Source organism: Podarcis filfolensis (assembly GCF_964270895.1).
Source record: "Podarcis filfolensis genome assembly, chromosome: 11".
Lineage (NCBI taxonomy): Eukaryota > Metazoa > Chordata > Lepidosauria > Squamata > Lacertidae > Podarcis > Podarcis filfolensis.
Window position 1 is genome coordinate 62,369,966 of NC_139613.1, and position 26,782 is coordinate 62,396,747.

At 41.6% G+C, this 26,782-nt stretch overlaps 1 protein-coding gene across 6 annotated transcripts in view; it reads left to right on the forward strand.

The window, feature by feature from the left end:
* DOCK8 (dedicator of cytokinesis 8) overlaps positions 1–26,782 on the forward strand; it is a 141,011-nt gene that overhangs the window by 24,750 nt on the left and 89,479 nt on the right. For 5 of the 6 annotated variants that reach the window (XM_083576453.1, XM_083576450.1, XM_083576451.1 and 2 more), the window contains 7 exons: positions 1,145–1,357; positions 3,466–3,551; positions 5,298–5,364; positions 6,958–7,107; positions 11,156–11,236; positions 11,821–11,980; positions 24,232–24,371. In XM_083576453.1, the coding sequence (XP_083432579.1) occupies positions 1,145–1,357; positions 3,466–3,551; positions 5,298–5,364; positions 6,958–7,107; positions 11,156–11,236; positions 11,821–11,980; positions 24,232–24,371 (897 nt within the window). The remainder of the gene's footprint in view (positions 1–1,144; positions 1,358–3,465; positions 3,552–5,297; positions 5,365–6,957; positions 7,108–11,155; positions 11,237–11,820; positions 11,981–24,231; positions 24,372–26,782) is intronic. The other variant, XM_083576452.1, reaches the window with a different exon arrangement.

Below are 26,782 nucleotides of genomic sequence, written 5' to 3' on the forward strand. Positions count from 1 at the left end.
GTCACATCACTGCCACAATTCTTTACTACTCTAAACTCTGACTTTATCTGTTGAAGGAGGAGGTCATCTCACACCAAACGCCTTAATAGCCCATCACCTCACCAGGAAATTAGCTTGACTTGATTAGATTTTAACACTTGCTGGATCCAGGGATTAGAGGGATCTGGCACCCCCCCCCAAAAAAACCCCTCATAAACTGAGCTTTTTTTTAGCCACTGGAACTCAATTCTAGCACCTCTCAGTTGGGCACCATTGTCATTATAAGAGAACAAGGGAGGCATTAACGGTGAGTTCCGGCACCTCTTTTTCTAGAAAAATAGCACTGTTCATAGCAATATGAACCCAAAGCCAGTGGTGGAGCTTCATGCTCTGGCACCGGGGGGAGGGGGGCGGAGAGCAGGCGGGGTGGGGCTGGCGCACGTCCCAGAGGCGTGGTGCGCTGACCGCAGGGGTGTGGCGTGCGTTCTGGGGGCGGGGGCACTTCCTGTGTGGGCAGGGCACCCAGCGTGTGCGGGGGCACAGCCGCAATGTAACCCCACCAGGATCGCGCTGGTGGGGGCGGTGTGCTCCCCCCACACTCCTCTTCCTCTGCCAGTGCCCAAAGTCCATCTTTATCCATGTGTGGTACTTGCACTACAACTGGGGAGAGGGCATTTCACATGACAATGCTTTCATGTGACTGGCTCTCCATATGGTCCCAGTGATTTCCCCCCTGAAATATCAGTGCACCCTTCCCTTTTCCAGTAAAGGTTGCAGTTCATAAATATCACCAGAGCTTCTACCCTATCTTTCATTTGTTGAAAAAATAATAATAATGAAATAAAGAAAAAGGAGAAACCATGTCACCTTTTCTTTACCCCCTACCCTAAAGTTATTAGAATTCAATCACTTCTCTTGTGAGAACCCAAACTCCTGCCCATTTTTTGCAGGGGAGAAACAATCCTACAAAAACAAAGGGGGAGATATTTGGCTTGGCCTTAGTCTGTCAGTATCATCTGTTACTTGTTTTGGGGAATAGTTATTTCAAAGGTATTATCGCACTGAGTTGAAAAAGAATTATGGCAGAGAAATACTGAGTATCTTTAACATCTGCGAACTAAAGTGATTAATGATGTTGCCTCCTACTTCATGCCCTCTTGAGCAGACAGCTCCCAGGCATTTAAAAGTTCTCTGTGATGACTCCAGTCGAGCCACACTGACATCTGGGGACTTTGACCTGCGCAGCCTACAGCCAGATGCTCGTCTGGCAGACCTGTTGCAGCACATTAGTGCAGAAGACTTTCGAAGGCAAAATGAGGAGCAACGACAAGCCAACAGGCCTGCAGCACTGTTTGCACTGTATCCCAGTATAGATGAGGTGAGCCATAAACCTGCATTGCGCAGTTGCATGCTTAACAAGGAAATATCTCACAAAGAATTAAGATTCAAACAAGAGTTGTGTTCTTGCCTCAGTCTGTGCCCACAAAACATCTCACCATTGTGCTTTGCTTGCTGTCTCTGTGTTGACCACGTTATGTTAGTGCAGGCTTTGCCAACCTGGTCACGCCAGATGTTTTGGGCTACAACTTCCAGCATCCCCAGCCAGAGCACCAGGTTGGCAGAGGCTGTAGAAAGGCAGCATGCTCTTAGGACGTGTCTCTGTTGATGCAGTTATATTCCTCCTTAAGTTGAATTGAAACAGTAGCATGACACAATGTCATGTGATGTTTAAGAGGAACCAACTCAGTTTGACAGCAGCTCTACATGCTCTTGTCAGTGGTGCACTTAGATAAGTTTAGACTCTGAATTTAATATGTTTTTCGGGGGGGGGAGGTTCTTTCTATAGTAACATTCATTGCTTCACTTGCTTCAAAATGTGGTCATCCAGCCTTCTGTCCTGCATTTGGGGACCCTCCTTCTGATGATGTCGAATAGAGCCTTGGGTAGCTGCTCCAAAGAGTGCACCTCTTTGGAACAGATAGTACATCTTACCATGGCTGTATAGGGGAAATATGTGTCACACACAGATCCCACAGGCTAGAAGTGTGCCAAGTGTATCCAATAAAGAACCTCAACCTGTGGAAAACCAGAATCTCAGACAAAGCCTGAATTGTGGCTTTTTGCCATGATACTAAAACATTACCTCTGAGCTCTGATGGAGAGCTCAGATGATCGTGCAGCCAAATTCACTCCAACTTCAATGAGAGCTAATTAAAAGTTTCCATTCCACAATCAAATGAAAGCCTGTTATAGCCTTGTGGATCAGTCTTACTTTGCTTAGGTTTCATGTGCAGATATCTCATCCTTTCATTAGAACTAGAAGGTGAGGTGGGTTGGCATTTCCAACTTCAGCTGAAGGAATACATTAAAGGGATTAGCATGTGGGTTATAAATTAAATTTAAAGTATTGATGCCTTATGAGGAACGGCTAAGGGAGCTGGGCATGTTTAGCCTGGAGAAGAGGAGGTTAAGGGGTGATATGATAGCCATGTTCAAATATATAAAAGGATGTCACATAGAGGAGGGAGAAAGGTTGTTTTCTGCTGCTCCAGAGAAGCGGACACGGAGCAATGGATCCAAACTACAAGAAAGAAGATTCCACCTAAACATTAGGAAGAACTTCCTGACAGTAAGAGCTGTTCGACAGTGGAATTTGCTGCCAAGGAGTGTGGTGGAGTCTCCTTCTTTGGAGGTCTTTAAGCAGAGGCTTGACAACCATATGTCAGGAGTGCTCTGATGGTGTTTCCTGCTTGGCAGGGGGTTGGACTCGATGGCCCTTGTGGTCTCTTCCAACTCTATGATTCTATGATTCTATGACTTTGCTCCAACTTGTTCATGGCAGACTTGTTGGTTGAATTGCCTGAAGCATATGGTTTGGGAGATCTGTACAGTAGTACCTCGAGTTACATACGCTTCAGGTTACATATGCTTTAGGTTACAGACTCCACTAACCCAGAAATAGTACCTCGGGTTAAGAACTTTGCTTCAGGATGAGAACAGAAATCGTGCAGCGGTGGCGCAGCGGCAGCAGGAGGCCCCATTAGCTAAAGTGGTGCTTCAGGTTAAGAACAGTTTCAGGTTAAGAACAGACCTCCAGAACGAATTAAGTTCTTAACCCGAGGTACCATTGTATGTTAGTATCTTACTGAATGTTACCAAACTAAGTCATGCACAAAGTCAAGAGTGGGGAGCCTTTTCAGAGGGAGGACCTAATCTGTTATTGGAAACATTCCAAGGCCAGAGGCAAAATTTAAAGCCTGAGGTTCCCCACCCCCTTCTCAGAGGAAACCCATTGAAATCAATGGACTTAAGTTACTTGCTTTCTTTGATTTCAGTGGATCTGCTGTGGATATGATTTAGTTGGATATCACCCTTGTTGTTTTGTGTGCAGCCTGGGTTACATCTGCTTTTGTTGGGACTGATAACACAGAAGCATCATAAATATTTGAATCAGAAAGAACTGTTCCGTAATGTGTTTGTTAATAGGAGGATGCTGTGGAAATACGACCGGTGCCTGAGTGCCCCAAGGAATATCTGGGCAATAGGATATTGGTGAAAGTACAGACCCTGAAGTAAGTATCTCTGTGACTTATGGTTCCACAGGGCATGTTTTCAGGTTTGGATATTGTTCTATCGTGTGACCTTCAGAGGTTGAGGTTACACCTGCACATGCAGTAGAATGAGGTGGGACACTTCTGAGATGGTAGAATGGACTCTGCAACTTCAACCTGCAGATGTGAGATCATATTGGTGGATTCTTCCCTTATTTACCTTTTTCTTTAGGCAAAAAGAAAATTAGCAGATCAGTGAGAGGACAGGTGTTGAACTTTTCTCTCTAACATGGTAGTCTTTTGCTTGTGTGAAATGTTTCTGATTCTCTCACACTCAGTACACCACCTACAGAGACAGCCTCCTGAAATATTTACCCATCTAGTATTTTGCAAGCCTTGTCTCTACTTCAGGATATTTTTAAAAAAACTTCTCATGTCTTAGTTTAACTGAAGTTTTTTTTGGCTTTGAAGGCCTGAAGGGGGAGAAACCCACCTACAGATCTGCTCTTTTCTGCTGGATTAAAAATAATAATACCATATTGGCCGGAATATAAGCCACACTTTTTTTTCTTCCAAATTCCGACCATGAAAAGTTGAAGTGCGGCTTAAATTCACGAACTTACAAAAATTGGCTTCGCTGCTGAAACAGACATACCGTAAAACAGAATGAGTGTGAGTGCCTGTGGAATTTTGAGGGAGTGGCTTATATTTGGGCCCATACGGTAATATGAAAAAATTGCCAAAATGCACTAATAATAGTGAACAATTAATAGTAACCCATATATTCCTCTTGATATTATCACTGACAACCATTTTGCTTATATCTGACAATGTCCTCTTCTTTTTAAAAATGGAACAAATTTAAGCTAACAGAGACCAAATGTAATCTCAAATGCTATTTTACTATGGCAGAAGTCAAAATGTAGTGGAGTGATCATCAAATGTGTATCTCAGATTTTATCATCATCATCTGTCAGGGACTGGACTTAAGGGGGGGGGGAGAGATTGAGGAGACCGCCCCCCCCCCCTGAAGCTTCCAAAGAAGAGGAAGGCAGTATTGATTTACAGCAGGGGTTTGAGGAAGATCACAGCTCAGAGACAGGCAAAAAGAAGAGTTGGGAGGTGTTGGGAGAAGAGAAGGGGGAGACAGAGCCAGACCAGCCAGCTGACATGTTGTCACTGGAGAGTATAGCTGACCCCCCATCTCCTAGAACTCGGCATTTGTTAAGAGTGCGAGAGCAAAGGATGCAGAGACACTTGGCCTCGGGCAGACACCATAAGGGGAGGTGCTGTTGCTAAGGAAGGGAGCGGGGAGGAACTCAGTTGGAGCAACGCCATCAATTTATTTGTCTCTCACCGTGATGATTAAATAAACTCATTAGTCAGGACTCTCTTTGATATTCCTTGCTTCTTGCTGCCACCAGGGGAGGGATAGAATTCCCCGAGCCTGACATCATCATCTACAGTTGGTCATAGGCAGAAACAGCCAGGTCTCTGTCCCCGAGGAGCTTACAATGTAAAAAGGACAATGGAGAAAAACAGAAGGAAGGATGGAGGGAAACGGGTTGGAAGTGAAGAATATGCAAAGCACATACACTTAAAGTTTGGTTAGAGTAGGGAAGGAGGATTAAAGGGACAAGCCAGAACTTGAGTTAAATTAATGTTGCCAGTGCACAGATACTGCACATTAACCCTTGTGTTGTGTTTTGTTTACATGTGTCAAATGTGCGTAGTTATTAATCAGTACCCCATCTTTTCCTGTTTCAGATTTGAGATAGAAATTGAGCCATTATTCGCAAGTTTAGCCCTCTATGATATAAAAGAAAGGAAAAAGGTAAGAGTGCAGATGAACAAAACCAAGGGTAATGATAAAACAATGTAAACAAGGCATTAGTTAACAACATCACCCCCTCCCTCATTTCAAAATTGTTCACATATGAATTGTTGGGACTGTGCTTTGGGTGGCTACAGATGACTGTGGGAGATAGGAAGCCACATGGAAAGTTGAGGCAACGTTTACCAGAGCTCTGCAATCAGTTGAAGCAGTAAGGTAGCAGAGGCATGGGACATGTCCGAATGTGATAGGTAGCCATAGATTTCCCCTTAGCTGCATGCATGCTGCAACAATATATTGACAAATGGTCATCACACGGTAAATATCCTTTGGATGTACCCTATCCTTAAGTTTGTGCAACTCAACATTTTCACAACTGACTGTAGTTTATGAATCATAATAATCAACCATAATAAGCTGCTTGCCATGTTTTGCAAAATAATATCAGTTTGTATGAAATTAATTCAGCAGTTTCTAAAATATTTTTTGAGAAAACCACCACCTTATTTATCCACTGCAATTAATTAGACACAGTGATAGATGAGTGAGAACTAATTTTGGCGGACTTTTGAGATTCTGTCTCTGGGTTGTATCCAGAGCTAATTAAATTGAGAGCAGGCCTGTTGACAAGCGTAACTAATTTAGGGCAATTGATTTCAGTGGGTCTGGTCTGAGTAGAATTTACTTAGCTAAAAACCAATATTTGAATTTGTGTGGTTCTTTCATTTTAACCTCACCAAAATCCTGCAGAAGGACCTTTGGGATTAGAGAGAGTTCCTGAGTGTAAAAATTCACATTTCTCTGACTCCCCAGAGCCAAAATGTCCGCTGAAGCTGTGCAATCTCACCTCTAAAGCAACTGGCTCTGTTCCAGTGCTTAAAACAACACCCACACCAGAATTCACACACTAATAATAATAATAATAATAATAATAATAATAATAATAATAAAACAACTTTTATTTGGATCCCATCCTCCCTGGCTGAGACTGGGCTCAGGGCGCCTAACATCAAATATATAAGAAGAGTTTGGATTTGATATCCCGCCTTTCACTCCCCTTCAGGTGTCTCAAAGCGGCTAACATTCTCCTTTCCCTTCCTCCCCCACAACAAGCTCTCTGTGAGGTGAGTGGGGTTGAGAGACTTCACCTGTGAGGTGAGTGGGGCTGAGAGACTTCAAAGAAGTGTGACTAGCCCAAGGTCACCCAGCAGCTGCATGTGGAGGAGCGGAGACGCGAACCCGGTTCCCCAGATTACGAGACTACCGCTCTTAACCACTACACCACGCTGGCATATATAACATTGGCATATATTAATATTGGCATATATAACATGGCATATATATAACATTGATATAAAATCAAACAATAATTAAATCACCTCTTAAAAACAAGTCAGGATCAAATTAAAATCTGAATTAGATGGCTTTCCGCAGGATTAGAGTTGGGAACAGTAAATGCTCATCAGTCCCAACTGTGTACACTGATCTTTTATGGGCCTGTGAGAATGCTGTGATTATTTACTTATGATAGGTTGTGCACCAGTTCCTGCAAAAGTTGTGAAATATCTTTTTGTTTTTACATTTTTTTTAAAGATCTCAGAAAATTTTCATTGTGACTTGAACTCTGAACAATTCAAAGGGTTCTTGCGATCACATGTACCATGTATTGACTCATCTAGTCAGGCAAGGTCTGCAGTATTTTCTGTAACATATCCATCTCCGGATATCTATCTAGTAGTGAAGGTAAGTCATATTTGTGGATTTTAAAATCATATTTTCTGACTCTAACTAGAACTGATGCAGAATAAGCAAACTTGTGTATATCAACTTTATGGAAAGATCGGACACGATAAAATTCTCTTGAGTCTACTGAGCATGACTGTAAAGGGGGGGGAGGTTTGCCCTTCGCAATAAATCCCTCGGCTTGACGGTAGTGGTATTTACAGTCTTTATTGTACGAATATTTACAAAGTACAGAGCATCTCTTCATGCATCCGAATCATCGGCAACCAATCCCGGCAGTGGGGGCTTCCGGCTCCGCCTCCAGCAAAGCAGTCTGGGTAATCTCATATGTCTGCGTTGTTCCCTACGCTTTAACCCCCTCCTGTCCTGGGCAGGACAGTGGTGTCCCTTCTCCCTCTGTGCCAGAGCTGGAGTGGTGCTGGGGCTCCCTAACATCAGGCAGCCTTGCCTCCACCTCCCCTTGCTCTCCCACACCTTCCAGTGCTTCCTCTTCTGCTGGCCCCTCTCGCTGCTCTTCATCCAACTCAGGAGCCATCTCAGCTGGCTCCGTGACAGTGACCTGGTTCCCACTAAGCCAAATGCAGACTTAGCAACACCATGTACACTTGCAGGCTCCTGGAGAGGAGCACATGGCCACTTGGGCTCCTGCTCAGTCTTATTTACTGCCATACCGTATGGAGCATCAGGGGCACATGGTTAAGCTTTTTCTTCACTAACCAGATGTTGTAACAAAGATCAAACCTGGTCAGGGAGTTGAGAGCTTAACTGCAAACCTTGGTTCAGATCACGCACTAAACCAAACCTTGGTCTAGCTTAGTATAGTATAACAGTGAAACGGATTGGGGAGACAATCTCCTTGGGTCCTTGCACATTCATGCGGCCTCTCTAAGCCATAGTTTGACTTACTGATTTATGTGGACCAGCCACCTTTCTAAAGCAGGGGCAGGCAGTTAGGGCCCATGATCCACATCTGGCCCATTAAGTATTTTCTCCAAAGATAATCTCCCCCCACCCCCAGAAAAGTTTCATAGGGTGACAGTATATAGATAAGTTGATGCTGTCCATGGGCTTATCATGCTTCCAATTATTTTTATTGATTTTCCAAATTACAGCCCGATTTTTACAAATTATTAGCAAATTAATACAGTTTTAGTGATGTATGAAAGTGAGAGCTGGACCATTAAGAAGGCTGATCGCTGAAGAATTGATGCTTTTGAATTATGGTGCTGGAGGAGACTCTTGAGAGTCCCATGGACTGCAAGAAGATCAAACCTATCCATTCTGAAGGAAATCAGCCCTGAGTGCTCACTGGAAGGACAGATCGTGAAGTTGAGGCTCCAATACTTTGGCCACCTCATGAGAAGAGAAGACTCCCTGGAAAAGACCCTGATGTTGGGAAAGATGGAGGGCACAAGGAGAAGGGGACGACAGAGGATGAGATGGTTGGACAGTGTTCTCGAAGCTACAAACATGAGCCTGACCAAACTGCGGGAGGCAGTGGAAGACAGGAGTGCCTGGCGTGCTCTGGTCCATGGGGTCACGAAGAGTCGGACACGACTAAACGACTAAACAACAACAACAGTTTTATTTAAGTGACTTTCCACTTGCCATTGTCAATGCATCCTTAGTTTTTGATGTTGCTGCAATGAATATTTTAAATGATTTCCATTTGCAATCCATTATCCAAAATTATCACTTAATCATCAGCTGTATTCTTGGCAATTTCCATTCATGTTGAAACATTATTTAAGGGCTTCCAGTTCCAGTCTGCCTTAATGGAGGCAGCCCCCACGACAGCAGGAGAATGTCGGCAAATGAAAAACAAGGATGATAGAGGGTAAATCATTCTTGCAAATTCCCCCCAGGGATGGAGGTAATGGGCTTCACTTGCAGTCCGTCTTGGCACCTGGCTCTCGCTCCAGCATGGATTGCGGGGGCCAGGGAGGCTATGAGTTAAAAAGCACTTTGCCTGGTGAAAACCCTCCTACGCTGCCATTAGGAAGCAGAGGTTCTCCGTTAAATTGGATTTTTAATTGTCTTTAAAGTACCGGCACGTGCTGCAAAAGGGTTGCAACAACATATTGCAGATCATATCGGCTGCATGGATCAAAGGTTTGAATTGAGATAAGATTTTCTTCGGCGTGAGAGTCAGCTGGGGAGAGGGAAGCCTATGGCTTGTTTATTCTTACCCTGTCCAGAATACAAGATAAAAAGATATTTACAAGTGAGGCAGCGACGTAGGCGTAATATTGATATTAACAAGCAAAAATGGAAACTGTGTGTGATCAGAAATGAAGAAAGGAGGGGGAGGGGAAGCTCAAGTATGATGTGTTGGAAAGACAGAGTAATTCCCCTCACCTCTGTTTAAAAAAACAGACAAGGAAAAAGAGACTGAGATTTGTGTGTTCTACTGACAGAATGTAATATAAGATAAAGTTTAACAGAGCCATAAATCTCTTGCTGGAAGGAAAATAATTTGGGGGACTGTGATAAGAGTGCTGCAGAGATTCTGGGAGTTGGAAAGGAGTATTAAATCTTCAGCGTGTTCAAAAACTGCCCACCTTTTTATAGGCTGAGGGGGAAATGGCGAAGATCTGCTACGTGTTTTATTAATGAGACAGAATGGTTTCTAGCAGACTGTCACCTGTTCTGAAGACATCGAAGCAAGGGATGGAGAGATAAGACCCCTGAGAAACTTGGAGATTCAGTTCTGCCAGTAGCCGTGATGGGAGAAAACAACAGCTGGGAAGTAAAAGAGGCAGTGCCATATATGGAAAGAAGGAATCTCCATGAATAGAACAGTTTTCACACACAGGGCAAAAGAAAGATAATAGTTTGAGTTCCTCACTTGAAGCTTTATAAATTTATATATTTTAATATCATGAATGGAAATCATTAATAATGCAGCTGTTCTGGAGTTAGAATGGTGTCCAGCACACTTTCCTGTGCCTCTCTGAGTCTTCAGACTTCTTCCTGGCTCCAAGCAGAGTATCGCAGCAGTGGTGTGTGCCTTGTGTAGGTGCAATAAATCATAGTCTGTACGCAAGCTTCTTGCTAATCTAAGAAGGCTTTAATCATGTATAGAAAAACACAATAAATCAGCTGGGTTCTCTCCGGCTCATCAGCGAAAAGTGAACGTAACTCACACACAAAGAAAGATTCCCGTATGTGAAAGAAACCATGCCTCACTATGCAGAGACGTCACACAGAACTATTTAACCCTGTAAGTTCTGATTCTCCTCATGGCTAATGGATTATTATTATTACTGAAATGTAACTGATATTAATTAAGATTATAGAACACAGTGATATAAGATCGGAAATGCACCCAAACCGTCGTGCAGAGAGCTACTTTAACTAAAATGTATTAATTGGAAGTAGATTGGCATTTTGAGAATTGTATAATTTGGGAATTGTTATAATTTGGCTATTATTGGAGGTATATTGGAGAATTAATTTTTAAAAATTACAAAAAAAGAGAAACACCGATTTAAAGCATTTACATACTTTTGTAAAGCTTCAAGTGATAATATAATACTGCTTTCATTTCATTCTGTGTATGACAATTCTAGTATATAATTTTCATTGACCTTATCCTCTGCCATTTATATCAATCATCACCATTTCCAAAGATGATGGGCGGCATTCCTTTCTGGGCGCCTGCAGTGCTGTTGTGGTTGTTATTCAGTGCATAGCTGGCTTCTCAAGCCCCTCCACTCCCCAGCTCAGCACTTCCTCCTTTTTTTTTTTTTTTTGGTTAAATAATTTTTATTAATTTTCACCAGTTTAGCACTTCCATCCCACAATACTCCATGTACATCTTTTTCAACGTCTGAATATCTCTCCATTTTCTTCTCCTTTGAATCTCATCAGCACAGGAAGGGAAGGTATTTCTCTCAGTACTGACCAAGGTTGTAATTAGTAACTATAGCTTATGTTCCAAATTTTACTATGTTGACATATACTAGCAATGTACTTTATTAAATTTCATTTTCTTTTCGGTGTTTTGAAATCTCTTTTTTCTTTTCTTTTCTTTCTTTTTTGGTAGATTGAAAAAGTCCTCCAACAAGGCGAAATTGGAGATTGTGCAGAACCCTACCTGGTTCTAAAAGAAAGTGAAGCTGGGAAGGTACATATGATATAATAAAGATTTTTACATGAAATGCACACCTGCTTCCCTGATACATCTGTCAAAGATGGCTTGCAAAAGCTTAAACCAGAAATATTATTAAAGCGCTCCTATTCCAGTCTAAATTCAGTGTCTCAGGACTGTTGTTGTTTTTATCTATGTATAATAACGGGGGGGGGGGGTGTTCCTGCTCTCCCTGCTTACACGCTCCACCTGCCATCACCCCACATTTTGGCTTAGTCATTTTTATCTGTTTTTCTACTGATGATTTTGGTTTTTTTATAAACCAATTTGAGGTTTGAGTCCAATCAAAACAGTATATAAATCTTGTGAAATAAATAGATTAATAAATAAAATAAAGTAATGAATTAGCAAACTTTTCTCCTTCTCAATCCCATTTCTGAAGCTATTTCTCTCTTCTATTCTGCCGCTTCGCTTTTCACTCCACCCCTGTTCTAACTACCTTAATTTATGGCATCCACAGAGGAATTAACAGAGGTTGCTAGTGTGTGTTACAAACTAATTTTCACAGTGTTTGGATCCATGTCTTATTTTAGCTAATCCCCTTTTCTGCTTTCTTTCAGACTAAAGAAAAAATTGAGAAATTAAAAGTGCATGCTGAGTCCTTTTGCCAACGTTTGGGAAAGTATCGTATGCCTTTTGCTTGGGTTCCAATAAATTTAGCAAATTTCTTCAGTGTTTCAACACTTGAAAGAGATATAGCAGAGTTAGAAGTTTTAAATGGTAAGTTTAAATGTTGTGTGTATGTGTACATAAGAATTAATACTGAAACAGGAAGTTTTAAAAATATAATGTCAATGAAGTGGCTTTGCTTCAGCCTCTAGATTATAATGTAATTTGTGTCCTGTATTTGTAAAGCACATTTTGGAAGATCCGTGAAGTTGGCAGTTTACAAGTATATGAAGGAGAAAAAAGTATGGCAAAAAATAACAGGTTACTCTCCAAAGGCAATGCATCCCTCCACAGGAAAATAAAAATTCCAGGCTTCAATTGGAGCTTAAAAGTGCGCTAGATAGGCACAGTCACCCTTTACAGCAGCATTGCTAAGATTATTTTATTAACACTTGTTGTGAGAGTTGGATGGGAAGCCATTGACTCTGTTCAGACCCAAAGGAATAGTACTAAACTTCTCGGTGAGATGTAATTCAGCAATTTCATGCTGCTGCCTTCACTGATGTGTTAGTTTATAGCGATGAGAGGAACAAGCCCTTATGGGAAGGCTTTCTTCCCCTGTGGCAATCCATAGTTTGACCTTTAGCCCTGTAACAGGGGAATTATAATCTCAGCCTCTGGTTATATTTCCTGCAAGGCTGTTATAGAAATGAATAAAGTATGGAGGTGTCAGGCCTGGTCGTTGTCCTTTTCAGATCACCACACAAACGCTTCTTGTTCTTTTATAACTTTTTATTGCGTATTAACAAAACAATCTTATAAACGGTTCTTAACTATTATTCCTCAGAGTCACTTCTTTCAGATACCTTCAGAGCTCTTCTTCTCCGTGACCAGCCACTCTCAAAATGGCGAAGGCGCCCTTCCCTTCGCTTTCCCGCTCTTTTTCCTAACCTCCTCACTAGAGCTGGCTTATATCTTCCCTCCTCCGAATCTGAGATAGGACTTAATCCTTTCCTTTCCTGGGAACACCCTGTCCCTCCCTGTTGTTCCTCTTGCTCTCTTCTATTAGATTCACTGCTCTCCTTCCCCCCTTGGGGAATGCTTTCTCCCTCTGAGAAACTGGAAACTTCTAACTCTTCCCTGACTTCACCCCCTCCCCTAAGCCCCCCTTCCTCCTCCTCACTCTCCTCTGTTTCTGAAGGACCAAACCCTATGAACTCCTCTTCCTCACTATCTGTCTTTTCAAAAATTTCTTGAAGATGCCAGTTATGGGGTTTTGGCTTGTGGGGATATTTTCTATGAAATTCTCTCTGCAATTCCGGAATGTTTATTTTTTCTGTTGGTTCCCATGAGTTCTCATCTAACCCTTTCCATGCAACCAAATACTGTAATTTCCTCCTACTTATAATCGAGTCTAATTTCTCTTCCACTTTGGTCTCCTCTTCCCCATCATGGTGGGTAAAGGAGGTGGTTCCCTTGAAATTTGATACTTATGTGCTGGTACAAACACTGAGAATAAAGATCTATGAAATACAGGGTGTATTTTCATATTTTCAGGTAAATGAAGCTTGAAAGCGACTGGGTTAATTTAAACCTTTACTTGGAAAGGTCCCAATCTTCTTGGCTCTGGCTTTTTACACCTCCCTTGTATTGGTTGTCCCTTGGTAGACAGCCATACCCAGCTCTTTACTTGAATTTCTTCCCCAACTCGCCGATGCCTGTCTGCAGCTCTCTTGTAAACCTCTTTAGCTTCTTCCAAATCCTCTTTCAATATCTCATGAATGCTCCTCAACTCCTCTATCATTTGTTCTGCTGCTGGTACTGCTAACTGCTCCTCTTGACCCGGGAATGCACTTGAGTGCAAGCCATAGTTTGCCACAAATGCGGCTCTGCCCGTAGACACATGCATTGCATTATTATATGCAAACTCTGCTAGACTCAACTTCTCTAACCACCTACTTTGCTGACAACCAGCATAACACCTCAGATATTGCTGTAGTGTTGCATTCGTTCTTTCAGCTTCCCCATTGGTTTGCGGGTGTCTCACTGACGTGAAGCTTAGCTCCACATCTAGTAACTGCATTAACCTCCTCCAAAATTGTGATGTAATTTGGGCCCCTCTATCTGAAATGATTTGTGATGGCATACCATGCAACCTAAAAATATTATCTAAAAACATCTTTGCAGTTTCCTGCGCGATCAGAATTTTGGCACATGGTATGAAATGTGCCATCTTGGTTAGCATGTCAACCACCACAAAGATCACTGTTTGCCTATGCGATGGCGGTAGATCCGTTATAAAATCCATAGACACCACATCCCAAGGCCTTCCCGGCATGAGCATAGGTTGCAACAACCCTGCGGGAGCTGCTCTGGGTGCCTTGGCTCGTTGACATACTTCACAACCTCTTACATATTGTGTTACCTCCTCCCTCAACTTTGGCCACCAGAACTGCCGTGTGATTTGATACAGGGTCTTTTCTCTACCAAAATGTCCTGCAGTCGGGTTATCATGATGTTGCCTCAACACTTTACCTCTTAATTCACCTTCAGGTACATACAGCACCCCTCTCCTGTACAACAATCCACCTTTTTCCTTGAAACCTTCCTCTTCCCCTCTACCTTTTCTCAGCTCCTCCATTTTCTTTTGTGCAAACTCATCTGTTACTGTCAATCGCTGGAATTCCCTGCCGTCCACTACTACAGCTGCACACCCCCACTGATCCGATCTCAGCATTTCTTGCAACTTGGGAGGTGCTTCCCCTTCCATATACTCAGGTTTGCGTGATAGCGCGTCTGCACGAACGTTTTGATGCCCAGGTATGTACTCAATCCTAAAATTAAACCCAGCAAAAAACTCCGCCCACCTAATTTGCCTTTGGTTTAGCTGTCCAGCAGTTCTCCAATACTCTAAATTCTTATGATCCGTTTGTACCACCATCTGATGTGACGCCCCTTCCAGAAAATGTCTCCACACTTTAAAGGCAGCATGCACAGCTAAAAGTTCCTTATCAAATATGGTGTAGTTTTGTTCTGATTGATTTAATTTTCTAGAGTAGAATGCACAAGGTCTCCAGTCCCCTTCCTTGTCCTGTTGCAGCAGAATAGCCCCAATAGCCCTATCAGAGGCGTCAGTTTCTACCTTCATACGTTTACTTGGATCTAAATGCATAAGATATTTTTCTGAAGCAAACACCGCCTTTAATTTATCAAAGGCCTTCTGTGCTTCCTCAGACCATCTGAATGGCCCCTTGCCTCTTAGACAATCAGTCAGTGGCGTTGTGATTTTGGAGTAATTACCTATGAATTTATGATAGAAATTAGCAAATCCTAAAAACCTCAGCAGATCTTTCTTAGTTTTAGGTGCCTCCCATTCCACCACTGCCTGAACTTTACTGTGCACCCCTTTGTGGGAAATGCAATATCCCAGGAACTCCACCTTTTGTGTGTGGAACTTACACTTCTCTAACTTCACATATAACCTGTTGGTCCTCAATCTCTCTAACACCTGCGTGACATGTTTTACTTGTTCCTCCATACTTTCATTATATATTAAGAGGTCATCTAAATAAGAGACACAGAACTGATCCAGTATACTTGCTAAGACGTGATTGATGAAAGTTTGAAATACCCCTGAGCCATTTTGCAAGCCAAAAGGCATTACCAAGAATTCAAACGCACCATACTTAGTACAAAAACTGGTTTTCCACTCATCTCTGACCCTTATCAGATTACATGCTCCTCGTAGCTCAAGCTTGGTAAAGACTTTGGCTGACCTTACTCTCTCTAAGAGTTCATCTATACGTGGCAGTGGGCACACACGAGGCTTCATTTGGCTGTTAAGAATTCTGAAGTCACATACTAATCTTGGTGTCCCTTCCTCCCCTTTCTTTTTGACAAAAAAGACGGGAGCACCCCCCGAGGCTGTGGACTCTCTAATAAAACCTCTCTGCAAATTATTTTGCAGGAACTCTCTCAATGCTGCAGATTCTACTTCCGACATGGCATATATCTTGCTTGGTGGCAACTGTGCCCCAGGGACTAGGTCTGTCTTGCAATCACAGGGCCTATGTGGTGGAAGTTTATCTGCTTCTTTTTCACAAAAAACATCCCGATAAGCAATATATTGTGATGGAATCTCACTTTCATTCCCCATTAACTTCCCTTCCACCTCTGTTCCCATTACTTCCACCAAGATTTTTCCCTTTTGCCCCAAACAATGTGTCATACAATAGAGCAAACCAAAGACCTTTGATGCCAGGCAATCACCGGATTGTGATGCGAGTTCGGGTCTGACCGCTACGGCGAAGCGGGGACCCCTAAAATCTCAGGCGCGGAAGCCTGAGAGCAAGGAGGCTCGGTGGGCACCTTAAGCGCCCCCCTTTACTGCAAAGGAGTCTTTTTAAAGGCTCCGGAGCGGCATCAGGGAGCGCGGTGCTGAGAGTCGCTACCCAGCCCGTGGAGTGAAGCCGCGTCGCCATTAATGGAGAGCGCCGATTTCTTCCTGTCATTCGGACTGAATTGGATTACCCGTGAGTAAGACGGAAAGACAACATTAAAAGAAAATTTTAAGAATTTGGCTGAAAACGGAGAAGGCAAAAAATAAGGAAGTCTGCCTTCCTCGGACTGCATGTAAACAAAGCAATGAAATAGGAAGCTGCAATTTGACAGGAAGCAGCTTTAAATTTAACGGACTCAGACATTGGACTTAATTCCCCCCCGTAGCAGGCAGGGGCAGGGGGGGAAGACTTGTAAATTGCTGTACCTGCATGGAAGAAGCATAGAAGGGGAAATTTCTGCCGTTTTGAACCCTTGGGGAGGACTGCCTGGAAAGTGAGCCACCGGGAAGGAGAGCTGTCACTTAGAGACTTGCAACAAAGTTGGTTCTTTTGCAACAAGTAAAGACTTTATTGGATACAAATTGGGTACTCTGGAAAGATACATTTGATACCATTTGGAAAATATTGGAATAGGCTGTTATCTGTGTTACTTTTGAAGGGAACTTTTTGTTTTTAGCACTTGGAACTTTGAGCGGCTCCCTCTAGAGGCCGCAGGAAAACTGTTACAAAATTGTTATTGTGAGAAACAGGCTTGTGGAATTTCCCATTTGAAAGCTATTCCCGTGGGAATGACCTTGGGACATGAGTGGCCCAATAGAAGCAAGAGTAACGAGAGCTAAAGGTAAAACTGAACAAAAGAGAAGGGCCTCAGTAACAAATCCAATTGCACCTGCTACAACTTTTCCCATGGATACTGCGGCAGTGGCAAATGCACTAGTGAGAATAAATGAATCTCTGGAAGCACTCACAAAGCAGAGCACCGAAAACTCTAAACAACTGATCGAACTGTCAACAAAAATAGACAAAAATACAGAGACAATAAATAAATTAGTTCAAGAAAGCGAGGCAACTAGAAAGATTGCAGAGGAAGCGAAAATCTCTGCAGAAGAAGCAAAAGTTTCTGCAGGAAATACACAGGAAAAGTTGGTGCCAGTCTGTAAAAAGCTAGAAGAACATGATGCTGCCCTGTCTTTACTGGAATTACAGAGGAAAAATAAGAATCTAAGATTAAGATTGATTCCAGAAAATGAAAAGGACAATTTGACAGACTACCTTACAAAAGAATTTCTGGAATTTTGGCAGGACAGCTTGAAAGAAGAGGAGTTTAAGATAATAACTGCTTTCAGACTGGGCAGGAAACAAAATAGAAAGAGCCCTAGAGACTGTTTAATAACTTTGAGATCTCAGGAGGAGAGGGACAAGATATTAAACTTACATTTTCAAAGAGCTCTTGAGATTGGAGATTTTCGTGTGCAGATTTTTAAAGATATTCCCAAATATATCTTGGAAGTGAGGACTTACTACAAGGATTTGGTCACTCTACTGAGAAAGAACAATATACCATTCAGATGGGAGTTCCCGCAAGGCCTGTCTTTCAATTATAAAGGAAAGAAAATTAAGATAAAAACAGTGCAAGACAAAGAACAGTTTTTGGCAAGGAACGAGGAGGACCTCTGCAAAGAAACGGTGGACACTACAGACCCAGCAGAAATACCAGATATTTCAAACTTATCTTTTGGAGCTAAAACATTAACAGAAGAAGGTTTGCTTGGAGCAGTTGGAGGAGTACTTAAGTAAATAACAAGATGTCTCTGCAAATTCTAAGCTGGAATTGTAATGGACTGAACCTTCCTAGAAAAAGGAGGGAGGTGTTTCATATTTTGAAAAAAGAACAATTGGACTTGATTTGCTTACAAGAAACTCATGTGACCAGAATACATCGAAAACTACTTATAAATAAAAGATTAGGACAAGAATTTATTTCATCTGACAAAGTCAAGAAAAGAGGAGTGGTAATTTATGCAAAAGAAAAGTTGGCCCCTAAATTAATATTTAAAGATGAACAAGGAAGATATTTGGCAATTGAAATCCAAGTTCAAGGAGAAAAATTATTGGTAATAGGAGTTTATGCACCGAATGAAGGGAAGTCAGAATTCTTTAAGAAATTGCATGAGACACTAATGGACTATTTGGACTATAATGTAATCTTAATGGGAGACATGAATGGAGTGGTCTCCACAAATATGGACAAAGCACAAAGACAGGTGGTCTCCAAGGATGGGAGACTACCTAAGACCTTCTTTGAAATGACTGACAACATGAACCTGATTGACATTTGGAGAACAAGGAACCCTCTTGAGAGAGAGGGAACCTTTTTCTCTGAGGCAAAAATGACTTGGACCAGAATTGACCAAATATGGGTATCTAGTGGGATGGCACCAAAGATTAAGAAAGTGGAAATCTGCCCAAAGACTTGTTCCGACCATAACGCTGTAAAGATGGAGATGAACCCAACAACAGCTGGCTCCTTTAGATGGAGGATGAATGACTCCCTGTTTAGAGATGAAGAGGTGTATAAAAAGGCCCAGAAAACAATAAAGGACTACTTTGAGATAAATCTGAGAACAGAAGTGGAAAAAAGAGTAATTTGGGACGCAAGTAAAGCCGTTATGCGAGGATTCTTAATACAACAGAATGCCATAAAAAGGAAGAGACAAAATGAGCAAAAGGATAAGATCCTGGAAAAGATAAAAGAAGGAGAAAAAAGATTGAGATCTAAACCAAAGTCACATGAAATCTTGAGAGAAATTAAGTTTTATCAGAGACAATATATGGAATTGATGAACCAAGAGATAGAATGGAAAATAAAACAAATGAGACAAAAGACATTTGAATCGGCAGATAAATGTGGGAAATTTTTGGCATGGCAACTGAAGAAGAGACAAAAACAGAATACGGTTACCAATTTAGAAGTGGAGGGAAAGAACATCTACAAACCAAATGAGATTAGAAACTGTTTTCAGAGCTATTTCAGGAGACTCTACGCACAAGGGCCGGTGAACGAAAAAGAAATTGAAGAATTTCTTTAAAAATATGGATTACAAAAAATTTCTGAACAAAGTAGAGTGATTTTGAACCAGAAGATAACTGATCAAGAAATTGAGGGAGCCATTCAGAATATGCAATTGGGAAAATCTCCAGGACCTGATGGACTGACCTCCAGATACTACAAAGCTTTGAAAGAATGGCTTATGCAACCGTTGAAGGAGGTCTGCAACGAAATTATAGAGGGGAAGAAGGCACCTGAATCGTGGAAAGAAGCTTATATTACACTTATACCAAAGACAGAGACTGAAAAGAACCAGGTTAAGAACTACCGCCCAATATCATTACTCAATGTGGATTACAAAATTTTTGCAGACATTTTGGCAAAAAGACTGAAAAGAGTTTTGGTGGGGGAGGTTCATAAAGACCAAGCGGGCTTTCTTCCAGGAAGACATTTGTCAGACAATGTGAGAAACATAATAGATATTATGGAGTTATTGGAAGTTAATATTAATACCAAGGCAGTGTTAATTTTTGTGGATGCGGAGAAGGCCTTTGACAACATTTCTTGGAATTTTATGAAAAAGAACCTCCAAGGGATGGGGGTAGGCCAAGGTTTTGAAAATGGTATAAGTGCAATTTATTCTGAACAAAAAGCAAAATTGATTGTAAATAACGTGGTTACAGAAGAGTTTGCTATTGAGAAAGGGACACGACAGGGATGCCCAATATCCCCATTACTTTTTATATCGGTCCTGGAGGTCTTATTAAACATGATTAGAGAGGACCAGCTGGTTAAAGGGATTCAGGTCGGAGCTAAACAGTATAAACTGAGAGCATTTGCAGATGATCTAGTTTTAACCTTGGAAGAGCCAGACACTAGTACGAAAAGAGTTTTAGAATTAATACAAACATTTGGTCAAGTAGCAGGTTTTAAGCTGAATAAACAGAAAACGAAAGTACTGGATAAAAACTTAACAGCTGTTGAAAGGGAGAAGTTTCAGAGTGAAACTGGTTTGACAGTAGCAAAGAAGGTGAAATACCTAGGGATTAATCTGACATCTAAGAATGTGAACTTAGTTAAAGACAATTATGAGAAATGTTGGACAGAAGTTAAGAAAGATCTAGAAATATGGTCAAATCTAAGACTTTCCTTGTTGGGCCGAATTGCTGTTATTAAGATGAATGTCTTGCCGAGAATGTTGTTTTTGTTTCAAACATTGCAGATTTTGGACAAAATGGATTGTTTCAAGAGGTGGCAAAAAGATATATCTAGATTTGTCTGGCAGGGCAAAAAACCCAGAATAAAATTTAAGATATTAACTGATGCGAAAGAAAGAGGGGGGTTTGCCCTGCCGGACTTAAAGTTGTATTATGAATCAGCGGCTTTTTGCTGGCTGAAAAACTGGCTGCTTCTTGAGAACACAGACATTTTGGATTTGGAAGGATTCAATAACAGATTTGGCTGGCATGCATATTTATGGTACAACAAGGTAAAAATCCATCAAGGTTTCAAAAACCATATTGTCAGGAAAGCATTATATAATGTTTGGATTCGGTATAAAGATTTGTTAGAAAACAAAACCCCTAGGTGGTTGTCACCAATGGAGGCTAAGGAAGTGAAAAAACTTAATATGGAATCCAAATGGCCGAAGTATTGGGAAATTATAGAACATGAGGAGGGAAAAGTAAAATTGCAGAGTTATGAGAAGTTGAAATTTAAAGTAAGAGACTGGCTACATTACTACCAGATAAATGAAGTTTTTAAACAGGACAGGAAAATTGGCTTCCAGGTGGAGAGGTCAAAATTAGAAACAGAGCTTTTGGAACCCAGCACTAAAAATCTGTCAAGAATGTATAACTTGTTGCTGAAATGGAATACACAGGATGAGACGGTTAAATCAGCTATGATTAAATGGGCACAAGATATTGGTCATGACATTATGTTTGCTGACTGGGAACAGTTATGGACCACCGGTATAAAGTTTACGGCATGTAATGCCTTAAGAGAAAACATTATGAAAATGATCTATAGGTGGTACATGACTCCAGTCAAGCTTGCAAAAATTTACCACACGCCCAATAATAAACGTTGGAAATGTAAGGAAACTGAAGGTACCTTTTACCACCTTTGGTGGACGTGCCCAATGATTAAGGTCTTCTGGGAAATGATTTATAATGAAATGAAGAAGGTGCTTAAATGCACATTTGTGAAGAAACCAGAAGCCTTTCTCCTGGGCATGGTGGGCCAATTGGTATCAAGGAAAGATAGGACGTTTTTTATGTATGCTACAACAGCAGCAAGAGTACTTCTAGCAAAGTACTGGAAGACACAAGAACTACCCACACTGGAAGAATGGCAGACCAAGGTGATTGACTACATGGGACTGGCGGAGATGACTGGCAGAATCCGCGACCAAGGGAGAGAGACGGTGGAAGAAGATTGGAAGAAATTTAAAGTTTATCTCAAGAACTGTTGCAAAATTAATGAGTGCTAAAATGTTTTGGGTCAGGTAAAACAGAATTGCGGGGACAAATAATTGGATATGAGAAAAAGGATTCAAAGGGGAAAAAAGTGTTATAAGTTGACATTGGGGCTTGCTGGAAAACTTTAAAACAGGGATGCAGAAAGGGGAGGTATGAGGAAGTCGATGAAAGAAGGTTTAAGAAAAAATGTGAAGAAATTATACATGTTTATATGTTTGTTTGTTTTTGTATTGTTTTGTATTGTCTATTATTATGTGTTAAAAAACCAATAAAATTTTTATATATATAAAAAAAAATCACCGGATTGTGATGATTGAGCCAACTCATGCCCAGCACCATCGGGTGGCCAGCTAGTTTGGTCACATGAAATGCCCTGGTCTCTGAGTGATGACCCATATCCATTTTCATTGGTGGAGTCTCGTAAGTCACTTCTCCTGACAGTAGCGGTCTGCCGTTGATTGTTTTCACTTGCAGTGGGAAATTCAAAGGTAACAAAGAGATTTTGTGTTCCTGTACCAATTTCTGGTCTATGAAATCTGCTGACGCTCCTGAGTCTAACAGCGCCTCTACCTGGACCCTATGTCCATTGGGAAGTTGTAGTTGCACCTTCACCGTTAGTCCTGGGATAGGTGGTTCCGTGTGAGAGCCTTCTGTTGCTCCTCCACCCGGCTGCAAGCTCCCATTTCCAGCCAGGGACATTCGTTTCCCTGATGCAGTTCCTTCAGGCAATTGTCTCCTCCCATGTCTGCTCCAGATAGAGACTCCCATCCTTTACATTGTCGTGCTAGATGCCCTGGTTTTCCGCAGACGAAGCAATGTCTCATGTCTCTTCCTCTCCCTGCATTTCCTCTTCTCATGGAAGTGGTAGTCACGGGGAGGGGTCTGGCTGCTCCTAATTCCATGGGCTCTGGCCGCTGTCGTCCTGGCACGTTGCCCGCTCTGCTCTCTGTACTTTCGATAATATTGTTTTCCTGCCACCACGGTCTCCATTGTTCCTTCTTTTCACTAGCCCTCCGTTCCATGCGTAGGGTCAATTGCAGGCACGTTCGGACCAGAGAGTCCAAGGAACTAGGTTCTGGCATTTCGGCCAATTGGTCTAAAATCTCATTATTCAGTCCTTCCCTAAAAAGGGCTGCAACTGTTGGGGAATTCAGATCCCATTTTAATTTCTGCACCAGCAAACTAAAGTTGGACCAATAAACTCCCACAGTGTCTTTTCCTTGTCTCATTCTCAACAGCTGCCTAGCTGTGGTTGTTTCATGTGCAGGGTCTAAGAAAATTGTGTCTAGATACTGCAGAAAAATTTGTAGATTTCCTAGGGCGACATCCCTCCGAGATATTAGGGGTATAACACAGTCCTTCCAAGAAATTAATCACATAAGCAACCTTCTCTTGCTCCGATTGAAATTCTTTATCCTTTATCTCTATTATGTAAAAAATTTCTGTCTTGAAAGCCATGTATTCAGAGCTTTCTCCCTTGAAACTACGTGGACGTACAGTAAATGTTTTACTCACTCTATCTCCCCGCGTCGCTTGCAACATGGTTCTATGTTCTCCCAATGCTGCTGATAGTATGTCGACTTGACTTTTCAACTGTAAGTTCTGTTGCCATAAGTCCTGTAATGTTAGCTGGAGCGCTGGTGTTTCTCCTTGCCCAACTGGCACCACAGCTCCATCCATTTTGGCTTCTCCTTCTTTACTTATAGTGAAGAGGCGCAGAGCAGAAGGTATTCTGTCAGGCCTGGTCGTTGTCCTCTTCAGATCACCACACAAACGCTTCTTGTTCTTTTATAACTTTTTATTGCGTATTAACAAAACAATCTTATAAACGGTTCTTAACTTTAACTATTCTTCCTCAGAGTCACTTCTTTCAGATACCTTCTGAGCTCTGCTTCTCCATGACCAGCCACCCTCAAAATGGCGAAGGCGCCCTTCCCTTCGCTTTCCTGCTCTTTTTTCTAACCTCCTGGCTAGAGCTGGCTTATATCTTCCCTCCTCCGAATCTGAGATAGGACTTAATCCTTTCCTTTTCTGGGAACATCCTGTCCCTCCCTGTTGTTCCTGTTGCTCTCTTCTGTTAGATTCACTGCTCTCCCCCCCCCCCTTGGGGAAAACATTCTCCCTCTGGGAAACTGGAAACTTCTAACTCTAACTCTTCCCTGACAGGAGGTGTTTACAATTTTCTTGAATTAAGTATGTGATATTCTTTATTGATTTATATACTACTTAAATGTAAGACTTGCTTCTTTGAAATATATATATGTATATGTTAATAATATTTGCAATCTTATCACATGCTAAAACATAGGATACAATTGTTTGATTCTGCATTAAGTGATGTCTTGCAGCTTCAAGATGAGGTGATGGAAAATGTAAGCAAATGAGGAGGTCTTTCAGTTTTTTACATCCCGAAAGTGTGCAACATAACAATAGTAAAGTGATTCATTTTTTTATTGAAACTAAGATGCATTTGAAATTTTTCCTCTGAAGGCAAAGGGTCCACTGGTGACAGAAAATCAATGGCAATGCAAGGTAGAAGACTTTCTGAAAGAAGCCTTGGATTGGAGGATGTTCCTACCTTGCCAACCTTCAAAAACACCACTCTGACTTTCAGCACATTTTTTAAACAGGTATAGTATAGACTGACATCTTCAAGATTTTTATGGTTTCCTCCCTCCAGTCACCTAGAAACAAGTAGCCTAACAAAATAGCATGAAAAGTAAGAGGAGTACTTTTACCGCTGTATTTTTGGGTAGTAATGTAGAGGAAATTAAAAATACCAGTATGCAATTTCTGAGTTTTTCTTGTCTAATAAATATTGAAAACAAAAAAAGTTCAGCATTTTTAATTCTGTTGCAGAATTATGAATTGTTTAAGCTGTAACTTTAGCCCCACTTCCCTGGGAATAAGCTCCATTGAATTCAGCAGGACTTATTTTGAGTAGAAAAAAGTTCTCCTCTGTCAAGGCAGTTAAAATAACTTGGCTCCCATCAAACCTACTTTTTCAAATTATGTACCTTTCAAAATGAGTAAAATTTTGAATATATTGTATTTTGCTTAGTTTTTGTGATTGTGCGTTTCTTTTTGATAATTTTTTTGAATGCCTTTTTTTGTAAGTGAACACAAGTAAGTTGTATTTAACAGTGATACATAATTAGTATCAAGGTACATAATAAACATGAACATGGAACATTGATACCTACCAAACCTAAGTCTCCCACTATGTCATGTTGTTGTTTAGTCATTTAGTCGTGTCCGACTCTTCATGACCCCATGGACCAGAGCATGCCAGGCACTCCTGTCTTCCACTGCCTTCCACAGTTTGGTCAAACTCATGCTGGTAGCTTTGAGAACACCATCCAACCATCTCATCCTCTGTCATCCCCTTCTCCTTGTGCCCTCCATCTTTCCCAACATCAGGGTCTTTTCCAGGGAGTCTTCTCTTCTCATGAGGTGGCCAAAGTATTGGAGTCTCAGCTTCACAGTCTGTCCTTCCAGTGAGCACTCAGGGCTGATTTCCTTCAGAATGGATAGGTTTGATCTTCTTGCAGTCCGTGGGACTCTCAAGAGTCTCCTCCAACTCCATAATTCAAAAGCATCAATTCTTCGGCGATCAGCCTTCTTGATGGTCCAGCTCTCACTTCCATACATCACTACTGGGAAAACCATAGCTTTTACTATACGGACCTTTGTTGGCAAGGTGATGTCTCTGCTTTTTAAGATGCTGTCTAGGTTTGTCATTGCTTTCCTCCCAGGTGTCTTTTAATTTCGTGGCTGCTGTCACCATCTGCAGTGATCATGGAGCCCAAGAAAGTAAAATCTCTCACTGCCTCCATTTCTTCCCCTTCTATTTGCCAGGAGGTGATGGTCCCAGTGGCCATGATCTTAGTTTTTTTGATGTTGAGCTTTAGACCATATCTTGTGCTCTCCTCTTTCACCCTCATTAAAAGGTTCTTTAAATCCTCCTCACTTTCTGCCATCAAGGTTGTGTCATCTGCATATCTGAGATTGTTGATATTTCTTCCGGCAATCTTAATTCCGGCTAGGGATTAATCCAGCCCAGCCTTTCGCATGATGAATTCTGCATATAAGTTAAATAAGCAGGGAGACAATATACAGCCTTGTCGTACTCCTTTCCCAATTTTGAACCAATCAGTTGTTCCATATCCAGTTCTAACTGTAGCTTCTTGTCCCACATAGAGATTTCTCGGGAGACAGATGAGGTGATCAGGCACTCCCATTTCTTTAAGAACTTGCCATAGTTTGCTGTGGTCGACACAGTCAATGGCTTTTGCATAGTCAATGAAGCAGAAGTAGATGTCTTTCTGGAACTCTCTAGCTTTCTCCATAATCCAGCGCATGTTTGCAATTTGGTCTCTGGTTCCTCTGCCTCTTCTAAATCCAGCTTGCACTTCTGGGAGTTCTCGGTCCACATGCTGCTTGAGCCTTCCTTGTAGAATTCGTTTTGATCTACAAGGCCAAGCTTGCCAGTTGTTCCTTTTATCTCTTGATTCCCTACTTTAGCATTCCAATCCCCTATAATGAGAAGAACATCCTTCTTTGGTGTCACTTCTATAAGGTCTTGTAAGTCTTCATAGAATTGGTCAATTTCAGTTTCTTCAGCACCAGTAGTTGGTGCATAAACTTGGCTTACTGTGATGTTAAAAGGTCTGCCTTGGATTCGTATCGAGATCATTCTATCATTTTTGAGATTGCATCTCAGTACAGCTTTCGCCACTCTTTTGTTGACTATGAGGGCCACTCCATTTCTTTTATGGGATTCTTGCCCACAGTGGTAGATATAATGGTCATCCGAACTGAATTCGCCCATTCCCGTCCATTTTAGTTCACTGATGCCCAGGATGTCAATATTTATCCTTGCCATCTCATTTTTGACCACATCCAACTTACCCAGGTTCATGGTTCTTACATTCCAGGTTCCTATGCAATATTTTTCTTTACAGCATTAGACTTTCCTTTCGCTTCCAGGCATATCCACAACTGAGCGACCTTTCGACTTTGGCCCAGCCGCTTCATCAGC